Source organism: Chenopodium quinoa, unplaced genomic scaffold, assembly GCF_001683475.1.
Source record: "Chenopodium quinoa cultivar QQ74 unplaced genomic scaffold, ASM168347v1, whole genome shotgun sequence".
NCBI classification, from domain to species: Eukaryota; Viridiplantae; Streptophyta; class Magnoliopsida; order Caryophyllales; family Amaranthaceae; genus Chenopodium; species Chenopodium quinoa.
The window spans coordinates 3,150,717-3,165,038 of NW_018743691.1; the positions used below are offsets into that span (position 1 = coordinate 3,150,717).

The window sequence follows — 14,322 nt, forward strand, 5'->3', positions numbered from 1 at the left end:
CTCAATCATCTTTCAAAACGTTTCGAGGTAATTAGTATACATGAAACCGTAATGACACATATCGAATACATCTAGTGGTGGGAAGAGACTGTTCAGAGCGGCATTCACTAGTAGAAAAATGGACATTGGCGCTGATCAATGGCCACTAGTTTTTGAGGGAAAACTGGGTGGGGAAAATAAGGGGAAAACTGGGCGGGATTTTGAGGGAAGATTATTGCCACAGGAAAGAGTACCTTGTGCCCGAGTTCCCGCCCGACCGGGCGCGAGAGATGGCCATAATGGAAAAAAGGCGGGATTTTTAGGGGTGTTGTTCAGCGGAGTTTCTTAATTTTAATTAGGAGTAATTATTTTTGTATAAATACGATTTTAATGCTTTTGTTTAGTACTTCTTCTCTTAGACTTTCTCTCTCTACTTAGTCTTAGATTATTTTCTCTCTCTATAACTTTGTTCTCTACTTTGTTCTTAATTCAACTCCTTAATTCCAATTACCACTACAAGAAAAAGCCCATTTTTTACCGATGGGAAATACCGATGGCCGGTAAAATCCATCGGTAAAATTATAAATTACCGATGGTTTTATCAATCCATCGGTATTTTTAGAAATACCGATGGTCTAGACATCGGTATTTTTTTTTCCGATGGCTTTTTTCCATCGGTAAAATCTTATTTTTTATAAAATAATAAAAAAAATTTACCGATGGTAAAAAGCCATCGGTCTTAAAAAATTACCGATGGCTAAAAGTCATCGGTAAATATTTACAAAAAAAAAAAAAAAAAAGTCAGTGTTAAAACTCTAGCAACTCCTTCCTTATTCTTTTCCTTATCTCCTCAATTTTGCCTCTAATAACACTGCTCTCCCTCTCTCCTCCTCTATCTACATCTTTCTCTCCTCTCTCCTCCACGATACTCTCTTTCTCTCTCCTCCATGATACTCTTTTTCTCCTTTCTTTTGGTCGCCCTATTCTCTCTCCTCCCTCTTTGGTTTTTTTTTTCTCAATTTAGTTGATAGTTCAGGGGTAATTCGACAGTGTTCATGGGTATTTCGTGGGTAATTCGGCGTTGTTGCGGTCTTTATGGTCAAATTCGACCATAAAAATTCCAGATCTGGAGTTTTTATGGTCGAATATGACCATTTAAACACAACAAAAAACCAGTGAATTGCGACCGCCAGCACCGGTCGCAATTTTTGAGGAAAGCGGTCGCTATTCACAATTGCGACCGCCACCGGTCGCAACTGCGCGGCCGTAATTTTAATGGTCACAAAAAAAAATTGCGGCCACTTGACGGTTGCAGATTAAATTGCGACCGTTTTTCGTATTTTCAACGACCGTTTTTTAAACTAACGTAATTTGTTAATTGCGACAGGCAAAGCGGTCGTAATTGCTGAAAATTACGACCGGCTAAGGCGGTCTCCAAACTCGGGGATCTGCGACAGGCATTGACGGTCGCAATTTTCAGTAAATTACGACCGCCTGTGACGGTCGCAAATTCCTGTGATCTGCGACAGGCCCTGACGGTCGCAAAAACACGGGATCTGCGACATGCTCTGACGGTCGCAATTTTCAGTAAATTACGACCGCCTAAGACGGTCGCAAATTCCTGTGATCTGCGACAGGCCTTGACGGTCGCAAAAACATGGGATCTGCGACATGTTAGATAAACGGTTGCAATTCCTCATAGAATTGCAACAGGGCAATTTATTATTATAATACAATTTCAAATAATTACAATTTGCATTATCGATGCCATCCTAACCTGAACCTATAACCTGTTATCATGTGATTTAATTTCAAAATTAATATAAAATAAAAATAAAATGCATAATTCATATAGATAATTATATTAATAATTAAAAAGTCCAACTTCGAACAATACATACAATAATAATGTTCAAGTTAATAGTAATAGTAATTAGTTAGTAGTAGTTTTATAAGCTTAACTTTAAAACTAAGTTAGGTCTATATGAATAAGTAATGGCCTATGTTCCTTCAAAAAATAGATAAGGCCAACATGTAACAATATAATACCAATTTCAGGCCTATATTCCTCAAAAAATAACGAAATGGCCTATATCCCCCCCCCCCAAAAAAACCTAAGGTCTATATTCCCCAAAAAAAACCTAAGGCCTATATTCCCCCCCAAAAAAGTACTAAGGCCTATATCAACAATACTAATGTAAGAGCTTTATGAACAAAAACTACGACACCGGAGTCTGGTGACCAAGCCCAACACCACTCATGTCCGGGTAATCTTCCCTACGAAACTAAAATGGAGGACCACCTGAACAGTTAGAGAACAAGTTCTGCAACATTGTCTCCATCATTCGCTTACTCTCAATTGCTGCCTCCTCCCGCTCCTTCTTCAATGCCTCCTGCAATTGCGTTGCAAACTGTGCCTCCATCTGTGCCTGCATTTGCACTTTTGCCTCCTCTATTCGCTCGGCAACCTCGGCTTGCACACGTTCCTCCAACTGTGAAGCTATAGAAGGATTGTACGATTGCGAGCCTTTCTCGGAAGAGGGGGTGTAAAACAAACTAGCACTTTCACCTAGGCCCTTCACTACACCCTTTTTCCTACCACCAACGACCTCCCAGTATAGCTGGTTAAGGTCCGGTTGTGACCCTTCTTGAGTGGAAGACTCGTCAATCTTCTTTTGGTAGGCTTCCTGAAATCAAACAAAACAAATTATGCATGTTAAACATGTTTATAGGTTCAAATTGCGAAAACTTACACATTTTCATGCATATTCAAGGCTATAGGTTCATGAGTAGGATAAAATGGCATAAATGACCTTCTAACTTACCCATTTTCTTTGTTTGTGCTACATTCTAAGATTTTATCAATCAAACAACTCATATTTAGCATATTAAACATGTTTATAGGTTCAAATTGCAAAAACTTACACATTTTCATGCATATTCAAGGCTATAGGTTCATGAGTAGGATAAAATGGCTTAAATGACCTTCTAACTTACCCATTTTCTTAGTTTTTGATATATTATAAGAATTTATCAGTCAAACAACTCGTATTTAGCATATTAAACATGTTTATAGGTTCAAATTGCAAAAACTTACACATTTTCATGCATATTCATGGCTATAGGTTTGTGACTAGGCTAAAATGGCTTAAATGACCTTCTAACTTACTCATTTTCTTTGTTTTTGCTAAATTCTAAGATTTTATCAATCAAACAACTCATATTTAGCATATTAAACATGTTTATAGGTTCAAATTGCAAAAACTTACACATTTTCATGCATATTCATGGCTATAGGTTCATGACTAGGCTAAAATGGCATAAATGACCTTCTAACTTACCCATTTTCTTTTTTTTTGCTATATTATAAGAATTTATCAATCAAACAACTCATATTTAGCATATTAAACATGTTTATAGGTTCAAATTGCAAAAACTTACACATTTTCATGCATATTCATGGCTATAGGTTCATGACTAGGCTAAAATGGCTTAAATGACCTTCTAACTTACCCATTTTCTTTGTTTTTGCTACATTCTAAGATTTTATCAATCAAAAAACTCATATTTAGCATATTAAACATGTTTATAGGTTCAAATTGCAAAAATGTACACATTTTCATGCATATTCATGGCTATAGGTTCATGACTAGGCTAAAATGGCATAAATGACCTTCTAACTTACCCATTTTCATTGTTTTTGCTACATTATAAGACTTTATCAATAAAAAAACTCATATTTAGCATATTAAACATATTTATAGGTTCAAATTGCAAAAACTTACACATTTTCATATATATTCATGGCTATAGGTTCATGACTAGGCTAAAATGGCATTCTAACTTAGCCATATTCTTTGTTTTTGCTATATTTTAAGAAGTTATCAATCAAACAACTCTATTTAGCATAGTAAACATGTTTATAGGTTAAAATTGCAAAAACTTACACATTTTCAAGCTTATTCATGGCTATAGGTTTATGAGTAGGCTAAAATGGCATAAATGACCTTCTAACTTACCAATTTTCTTTGTTTTTGCTATATTCTAAGATTTTATCAATCAAACAACTCATATTTAGTATATTAAACATATTTATAGGTTCAAATTGCAAAAACTTACACATTTTCATGCATATTCAAGGCTATAGGTTCATGAGTAGGATAAAATGGCTTAAATGACCTTCTAACTTACCCATTTTCTTTGTTTTTGCTATATTATAAGAATTTATCAATCAAACAACTCGTATTGAGCATAGTAAACATGTTTATAGGTTCAAATTGCAAAAACTTACACATTTTCATGCATATTCATGGCTATAGGTTCATGACTAGGGTAAAATGGCTTAAATGACATTCTAACTTACCCATTTTCTTTGTTTTCCCTATATTCTAAGATTTTATCAATCAAACAACTCGTATTTAGCATATTAAACATGTTTATAGGTTCAAATTGCAAAAACTTACACATTTTCATGCATATTCAAGGCTATAGGTTCATGAGTAGGATAAAATGGCTTAAATGACCTTCTAACTTACCCATTTTCTTTGTTTTTGCTATATTATAAGAATTTTTCAATCAAATAACTCGTATTTAGCATATTAAACATGTTTATAGGTTCAAATTGAAAAAACTTACCCATTTTCATGCATATTCATGGTTATAGGTTCGTGACTAGGCTAAAATGGCATAATTGACCTTCTAACTTACCCATTTTCTTTGTTTTTGCTACATTCTAAGATTTTATCAATCAAACAACTCATATTTAGCATATTAAACATGTTTATAGGTTCAAATTGGTTAATCATAGACATTTTTAAGCATTTACAAGGTTATAGGTTCCTCAAATTTCAAATCACAAGTATAAGTGCCTATGTTTTGCATGCTTCCTTAAAAAATAATTTCATTAGTTTCCAAAGTTAGATGTGTTACCGAGATTTTTTGTGCCCTCTTGTTAGCTGCAACTTTTCCTTTTCCTAGAACTTTCTTATGTGTCTTTAGGAACACCTCCGGAGCAGTTGGAAGCACTCCACCGGCTTTCTGAGCCTGCACAAATCAAATAACTCCATAAATGCTTAGTGTATGTAACTACTAAAACATATCAGTATCAGTATCAGAACCTTGGAAGTGTGACGTCTCATTTGGATTAGACAGGGAGCCGCCCCTCCTGTTCTTCTTCGCTTTTTCTGACCTCTCCAGAAATACCGGATCCTTTCTTTTCGCCATAATTCGCTCAAACATAGCCTCTCCCATCCGTCTGGGAACTGACTTGTTTCTGACCGAAACATTGTATGTAATCTCTTTCAGCCTCTTATGTGCCTTCTTTTCATACTCCTTCTTCACGAGGGCATCAAGATCAACATTCCAAAGGTATTGTTTCTGCAAACAAGAAAAATAAAATGTATAATAATTTATTGTAATAAGTAACCAAAAAACAACAAAGTTAGATGAGTAAACTAAACTTGTGGGTTTTATAATACCGTAAACGAGTTCCACCAGTGGGTCTTAGTATCCTTGTCAACCATTTCATAGTTAAGCCATGGTTCGCGCCAATGTGCTTGAAAAATATTTGTAATGGAGGTGCTCACGGTGTTATCATCGAACCTTTGTACCAATAAGCAAACAAATGAAGTCATTATATACAAATCTAACCAAGATTGTTCAAGTTGGAATGCAAATTAAGATAACCATGAGTAACTTACCATAACCCCGTCAGGTGCAAAGTCCTTCTCGCAATGGGGGTAAGAACCTCACCCATGGGAGAGTTACTGTCTTTCGTCTCAGGAACCATTTTTAACCAAAAATTAGGCGAAAAGGCTATTTATACTATTTAAAAAAAATATTCAACTATGTAGCCTGATATTAAAGTAATTACAATGAGATAAACCCATGTATTAATACACATTTACGATAAAGTAGCTTATTTGGAATGCACATTTACCATGTCTAATTCTTAACTAGTCATTATGAATCTTGCATATTAGATAAAATCATGTACAAATTCAACCATAAATCTCAAAGCAAACAAAGTTACATGGCTTATTTAATCGATTCAAGACAAAAATTTCATTACATCCAAACAATTTAATGTGATAGTGGCTTCTTTTCTAATCAAATTGCCACCCCAAACAGTATAATTAAAACCAAACTTGAAATCCACTTCGACATTAGTTCCTTTCTACTCAAATTACACCAAAGCAAATCAATTCAATTTTAACACAATCACATTAATCATCAGACTACACCACAATATATGTAATCCCCCGTATTTTTAAATATATTATAAATGAAATTATATTTTATTTATAATATTTATTTGTATTTTTCCGGAATTTAATTTCAAAAGTTTCAATTTTTAATTTGGGTCGAAAATTATTTTGGTACAAATTTCTTATACATACATTCATTCTATAATTTATGTCCAAACAATCAAAGCCTAACCCACTTTACTTTCCTAATTGGCCCATTAATTTTATGAGGCCCAATCTTACTATTTACCCTACACCACTCTCTCTCCTATAAATACCCCATACATCCCCAAAATTTTTCCCACACAAAAGGTTAGTATTATTTACTTACTCCTTTATTTTATTTTTCTTTTCTTTTTCCTTTTATTTCTTTTCTTTTTCTTTCCTTTTTCTTTTTCTTTCCTTTCTTTTTTTCCCCCTTATTCCTCCTTCCTACGTGAGCCATGATCACTGCTTCCCCCTGCTGCCGCCGCCCGCCGGTGGCGACCCACCAAGCGGCCCACCGTGGCCCACTCCCCTTTCCTCCTCCTTTGTTTTTTTTAGTTTTGCTTAGAATTGATTTAATTGTTTTGGGGTTTTGATTTTGTAGTATAAAGATTATATTTTTAGTATCAAAATCATGTTTTTGATAGCTTAAACCTATAATTTCAGATTTTAATTGTGTTATATATTTTCAGATTTTATAATTTATAAACCTAGGGTTTTAATTTATTTAAATTGGGATTTTAGGGTTCTTATGACTAATTAAATTGGGGCTTTTGTTCCTATTGGATTTCTATTGATTAATTAAGCATAAAAACATGTTTTTAAGGAAGTTTTAAGAACTTTTAATCTAATTTATATTGCTGGAAATTTGGTTAAGTATTAATTTATTGTTATTGGTTGTTTTCTAGGAAGTGATTATTTCTTAGGAGACTTTTAAGTGATTAAAAGTGGCACAAAGGATTGTTTATACGAGGTACGTACATGTCTACTTCGTTGTAAGTAGTATCATGTTTAGGTACCAAAGAAAAGAACTTAGTTTCATGATTAGAGAACACTTGGATGAAAATTGTTTGGTTATACATTTAATTAATTTATGTGCTTATGTTTATGAGACATGTTTTGGTGAATTAATTATGTTAGTATGGAATTATGGATGCAAACATGTTGAATTATATTGGATTAATTGTTTGTATGGAATGTTGATACAAGCATAATTTTATTGGATTGGTTTGTTAACCACATTTGGATTATTAAAGGATTGGAATTGAATGGTTTAATTAAGTGGAATGGATTTATTAATTATTCCACAAGGTTGTTATTTATTTATTACTCGAGCATGACTTGTTAGTATGTTGAGTAAAAGTGGATTAAGCCGAAATGGCTAGGTGGGTTGACTATGTTCAACAATTTGGATAATTTGGAAGTTTAATGGAATTAAAGGTCAATTTGTGATGTGATCACCATTGTCCTAAATAAGATTAAAAGTAAATTGATGTATGATTTTTATGTATGGTCTATTTGATTGAGTCGGCTATTAATTAAAATTGTAATCACGTAAAGTGAAACATGGATGAGCAATAAAACTCTGGAAAGCGTGCACTTCTGGAGTATTGACAATTATGGGTTGGGGTACACGGTGGTAGCCCATGGCTTTCCGAGGCTTGTTTGATCAACATGTCCTATTTTCTTTTGGTATTTACATTTTATTTTACAATGAAAGTTAGATGGGATCCTAGACTAACTTTGTGAGAATGGAGTCGCGCCCATTCTTGCATCGCGCTAAACTTTTATTTTAAATGGTCATTTGGGACCAAAATGATTTTATGGATTGGACAACCTCGTATATTGCTTACTCCAAATTAAATTAATTAAATTAAATTAATTAAATTAAATATAAAGATTCAAGTGTTTGGAATTGATTAGCAAGTATGTTTAGTCGAGTGAATTGTTTAAGTGTGGAGTCTTGATTAATGAATTCGTGTTGTATGTTTATTTACTTTAATTAATTGAGCATGCTAGGTTTTGTGCGTTGTAGCTTGTATGTACTCAGCTTTGCTGATTGCGTGCTTTTGTGTGTTTTCTTTTAGTCATGGCCTTCGCCTTTCAATGACCCTGTGATGATCCGATTATTACACTTGTATTATTGGGGAGCAGTATTGCACAGTTTAGCTTGATGATATGAAGTTCGGGGATTTGACATACGCATTGTCAAGGGATTGGTGTGATTGAGAGTATTCGTTCTTTGTGTTGAACTGATTTATGTTTTACTATTTTAATTATGTTTTGGGATTTTTAATATTGGTTTGGTTTTAATAAGGGCCTTTATGGTTCCAATTTGTAAGCTTTGACTTATTGATTTTCTAAAATATATTATTTTAAGATTTAAGTTGGATTTCCGCTGCAATACTTTGATAAAGCCTTAACGTTTTAACACGTGGCGGTAGCATGTCAATGGTTATCCACTATTTTATTTAAAGTAAGTGGTTTGTAAAAGGGAGAATTATTGGGGTGTTACAATCTATCAACAACAACATCAATGGACTTCAACATTTCATCATCAAAATATAAACAATTATAAATGAAAGAAAAATTAAAATTGGTTACCATTTAACTCAAATTAAATCAAATAAGACTTCAGAATAACCATATTAACCCTTATTCAATCAAAAAATGAATCAAACCCAATTCCATAAATAAACTGCTTCATTAATCAATCCACAATAAGGTAATTAGTTCAGGAAAAGAAAGAGAGAGAGAGAGAAAAGGCCATAAACATTAAATAAATTTTTTTAAAAAAATTAAAAAAAAAAATTTGCATGACTTACCTGATTACAGTCGACAGACGACGGAGGAAGCTAAGATAGAAGGAGGAAACCGGCGAATTTTCGCCCTGCAAACGTTGATTTGTGACCCAATTTTAGGGTTTTTGCCCAAATTAACAAAAATTCAAAACAAAATTAACTAAATAATGAAACCCATCGAATTAACTTGATACAATTGTCGGAAAGCAAAGGAGAGACGGCCTGGAGGGGAATCCGGCGACGGTGGTCTGCGTGGGGGTTGAATTGAGACCCAAAGTTAGGGTTTTCGAACAAATTAACTAAACTAATAAAATCAAAAACAAAAAAAAATAAAACGCCATACCTGTGTCTTGCGTTGCTGGCCGGAGACAGGCGTCGGTGGGAGTAACGGCGGAGCAGCGACCGTCGTGGTGTTCTCCCTCTTCCCCCTTCTTCTCTGCTTCAAACTTCCCCTTCTTAAAATATGAAAGCCCGACTTTGTTTTATTTTAGGATTTAGCGAAACAAAAAAAAAGATTTAAAATGTTACGACCGTCTCTACGACCGTTTAGACCGGTCGTAATTATTTAAAAAAAAATTAATTCTAATAATTTTAACGACCGTTATAACGGCCGCAATTTATTCAAAAACGGTCGCAATTAATTAAAATTACGACAGGCTAATAAACGGTCGTAAATAATACTAATTGCGACCGTTTTTTGGCCCATCGCAAGAAAACACTCGTAATATCACCGAATTTTAGTAGTGAAACCTAAGTAGGTGAAATTGAACCATGAAAATCAAAGGTATGTTTAGTTTTGGTTGATTTCGTGTTGATTTTTGCTTTACTTACTTGATTTTGGCTCATTTTAGTTGATTTTGAGGGTTGTATTGTTGAAATGGTTTTATGGGTTAATTTTTGTGTATAATTTATTGTGGTTTTTGCTAATTTTTTGAGATTATGTGAAATTTGACCAATTTTGCTTTAGGTCTGTAGTACTCCGTAATTTTGAGTGTATTTTTTTTTTCCCTTTAATTTTCGTGGTTGTTTGGTTAAATCTTATTCTTGGGTATATGTTTGATTTTTGTTAATTTTCTGTTGTTTTTGTATTGATTTTTTTTTGTTCTTTATGTATTGTTGATTTTTATTTTTTTATTTTTATTTTTGTTGTTGTTGTTGTTGGTTTTGTTGTGGGTTGCGGTGGTTGGTGGTATGTGTTGTGGGTGGTGGTAGCTGTTTCACTATGGTGGCAGTAAGTGATTTAGGGTGGAAGGTGGTTTATGGTGGTGGTGGTTTTAGGTGGAAGGTGGTTTTGGGTTGGGGAATAGGTCGGGTTAAGGGTAGAGGGTAGGGGTTTTCATTTTTTTATTTTAAATTACCGAGGGCAAAATGCCATCGGTAATTGAAAAATATCGATGGCTTTTGACCATCGGAAAAAAATACCGATGGATTTTGCTATCGGTATTTAAAAAGGTACTGGTGGTTTGTAGCCATCGGTATTAAATTTACCGATGGCTTTTCAATCAGTAATTTTGATTTTTCCGATATATTGTCATCCGATGGCCAAATACCGATGGCAGCCATAGGTAAACAAGTTACTGATGGTTTTTTTTATAGTTTTACCAATGGATTTTTTCCATCGGAAAATGGCTCATTTCTAGTAGTGTAATTTGGTATCGATTTCTTCTTCTTTAATCTCAGTTATTTATTTTATTTCTTTCATCATGTCTTATTTAATTGCTTTGATTAGTTTAGTTTTAATTATGTCTGAGTAGTTTTCTTTTTAGGGTTTGTGGGGATCCATAAATAATATGAAGGGGTAATTTATTGTTGTTAACTATCAATGCTTGATTAATTTCCTATTGATTGATTTAATGCTCTGCAACTAGATTAGCGCTGGTCTTTTAAATATTAATTCGAGAGATGAGAATTGATATTTAGGGTTAGTTTCAATAAACATGTTAATTTATAAATGGTTAAGTTGAGATTCGAGAGTTGAGATTTAACACCGGTAGATTAATTCTGTGATTGTAATAAGTAGCGAGAGCCCTTTATGATCTGATTAATTGATGCATTTATTGGTGAACCTATGCCCTAGGTCTTTTATTCCTTGAATTTCTTCCTACTTTTATTCCTTCCCACTTTTACTCCTAGTAGTTTAGTTCCACTTTTTAATAACAAATTGGTTACTTAATAATTTAGGTTGCTTTAATTAATTAGGAATAGAAAGACCAGTTTCCCTGTGGATTCGACCCTACTTCCCTATCTGCATTAGTTACAGGATTTAGGAATTACTTTTGATTGGGTGATACGACTTTAGCTTGTCAGTGACTTTGCAAGGGGGATTGAAAAATGAGAATGTTCTTTTTGTACCTCATCAATTAAATTGCAATTTAATTTCTACGACACAATTATGTGATGAATCTAACTGCACTCTACAATTTACCAACAAAATTTGTGTTATACAGGACCTAACGACGAGGAAGGTGATTGGAGCGGGTGAACGAGTGGATGGACTATATTATTTCCGAGGTGTTCCAAGAGTGAAGGCTTTGAAGATGGACAGTGATCGTTCGACGGAGTTGTGGCATCAACGATTGGGGCACCCTTCAGAAAAAATTCTACAATCCCTTCCATTTGTAAGTATTTCTAGTAGGAGTCTTAAAAATAAATCATGTGATGTATGCCCTCGGGCAAAACAACATAGGTGTAGTTTTCCTAATAGCAAAAATAGAGCTAGTCGTATGTTTGAACTTGTTCATGTTGATTTATGGGGACCTTACAAGGTTGCTTTGACTTGTGGTTCTCATTATTTCTTGATTATAGTAGATGATTTTTCCAGAGGAGTATGGACGTATTTATTGCGTAATAAAGCTGAGGTTGAATTGATGTTTCTTAACTTTGTTGCTTTGGTTAAATGTCAATTTGAGCATGAGATTAAACTTGTTCGTAGTGATAATGGCACATAATTTAATTCCTTGCGTGACTATTTTTTTTGCTAATGGGATTATATTTGAGACTTCTTGTGTGGGGACTCCTCAACAAAATGGTCGTGTTGAGCGTAAGCATCAACATATTCTTAATGTGGCATGTGCTTTGAGATTTCAAGCAAATTTACCTCTTCAGTTTTGGGGGGAGTGTATGCAAGCGGCTTGTCATTTGATAAATCGTACACCATCACTCCGTATGAGATTTTGTTTGATAAGAGACCTTCATATGAATATAATAAGGTGTTTGGGTGCTTGTGCTACGCTCACAATTAACGTAGCAAAGGAGACAAGTTTGCTAGTAGAAGCTGAAAATGTGTGTTCTTGGGTTATCCCTTTGGGAAAAATGGATGGATGTTGTATGACTTGGAGACAAAGGAAAGATTTATTTCGCGTGATGTGAAATTTTTTGAGGAGGAATTCCCTTTTCAAACTCTACCAGTTGATGGAAACAGGGTTGTTAGATGCAAAACCTGCAGATTTTCCCATGGAGCAAAACCATAGGCTATCTTTGGCAGATGGGGATTTATTTGATGATGTAGAGAGGTATAGACGTCTTATAGGACGTTTGATTTATTTAGCTGTCACTAGGCTAGACTTGGCCTATTCTGTGCATATTTTATCTCAATTTATGCAGAGCCCGAGGGTAGAGCACTGGGATGATGCCTTGCGAGTTGTGCGATATCTGAAGAAGAGTCCAAGTCAGGGTATCCTGCTAAGGTCTAATAGTGCTCTACAGTTGGAAGGATGGTGTGATTTGAATTGGGCGAGTTGTCCATTATCTCGACGTTCGTTGACATGTTGGTTTGTGTTTCTTGATCTATCTCCCATGTCATGGAAGACCAAGAAACAACCCACAATAGCTATGAGCTCCGCCAAGGCAGAGTACAGATCTATGTACGCTTGCACTCGTGAGTTGAAGTGGCTAAAGAGGATTATGAGAGATTTAGGTGTGCGACATAAGAGTGGAATGCACCTCTATTGTGACAGTCAGTCAACATTATACATTGCGTAGAATCCAGTGTTTCATGAGCGGACGAATTATATTGAAGATGATTGTCATTTTGTAAGAGATGCTATTACAGAAGGTCTCATAAAACCGTCATATGTGCCTACGACGCTCCACTTGACTGACATTTTCACAAAGGATTTTAGGAAAAGTCAAGTTTGATTTTTTAATCCGCAAGTTGGCATCTATGAGCTGTATGCTCCAACTTGAGGGGGAGGGGGGGTATTGGAGATATTCTAGGATATTATTGTGATATATTTAGGTAGCATATCTTATGAAAAGATATGATAGAATATTGTGGAAAGTTTAGGTTGTTATCCTAGCTTATATACACTATATTGTGACCTTGAGGTGAATGAGAATTACGGTGAATATATTTGATGAATTGTGATCAATTTAACACATCCACTTTACACTTTGTGTGGATTCAGAGAAATGGAGCCGATTTGATTCATTATCAAATTAGGCTCACTATTTTAGGGAGAAAAGGTCCAATTTCATAGTTCTATCCTACCAGTAACGACAAATTTTATACAATTATAAAATTAGGGTGGAAAAATCACATAATTAGCCTTAGTAATTATAACTAGTCTTTTATACGGAGTAGTTTGCTTACATACATAACCAAAACTTGGTTCGTGCAGTCGGGTGTAGTCGGATGCACGATCCGCATGGTGTATCCGCTCCAAAATACAAAAAGGCGGAATGTAAATGCAGGTATATACTAATGTACATGGGCATATAAAAGAACATTATGTTCATTTATAATGTACATGGACATATATGTTTCAAAAAAAAAAAATGTACAAGGGCATATACATAAAAGAACATAGTGTTCATTTATAATGTACATGAGTTTTTTATGCAACAATTTTGTATATATATTTTTTTTATGAAAGAAATTTTGTATAAGGAAATAGATAGTACTATATTTTTTTTTACCATACATTAATTACAAATCATTTCAATTTTTTTTTTTTAAACCAAAAGTTCACTTTCTCTCTCCAAACAAAAACTTCAAACCCACTTAAATTCCTCAAACCTCAAGCAAACTTTCAATAAATTCGAAATTTTGAGTCCAAAATTGTTCAAAATGACATATAAAAACGAAAGATAAGACCGAATTCGACATTCATACTTGTTTATTTGACATTCATACTTGTTTATTTGAGTTTGAGTGTTTGTTTTTTATGAATTTGATTGAAAATTGTAATATTTGATTTTATTGGGCATTAAATTGTGATTTTGATGTAATTTTGTTGTTGCAATCAGAAATAAAATGAAGTTCTTGAAGAAGAACTACTAATTAATACATTTTAGAAGAAGAAAAGCAAGTA

General features: G+C 34.1%; 1 protein-coding gene across 1 annotated transcript; it reads left to right on the forward strand.

Annotated features, from left to right (window-relative positions):
- The first annotated feature begins 12,421 nt into the window (after positions 1-12,421).
- Positions 12,422-12,991, forward strand: LOC110683886 (uncharacterized mitochondrial protein AtMg00810-like). Its single transcript, XM_021860293.1, has one exon. The coding sequence runs from the start codon at positions 12,422-12,424 to the stop codon at positions 12,989-12,991; it is 570 nt and encodes a 189-aa protein (XP_021715985.1).
- The last annotated feature ends 1,331 nt before the right edge of the window (positions 12,992-14,322 follow it).

Bases quoted from the DNA above. Each gene is read 5' to 3' on its own strand.
- LOC110683886 (XM_021860293.1), top strand. From the start codon at position 12,422: ATGGAAACAGGGTTGTTAGATGCAAAACCTGCAGATTTTCCCATGGAG.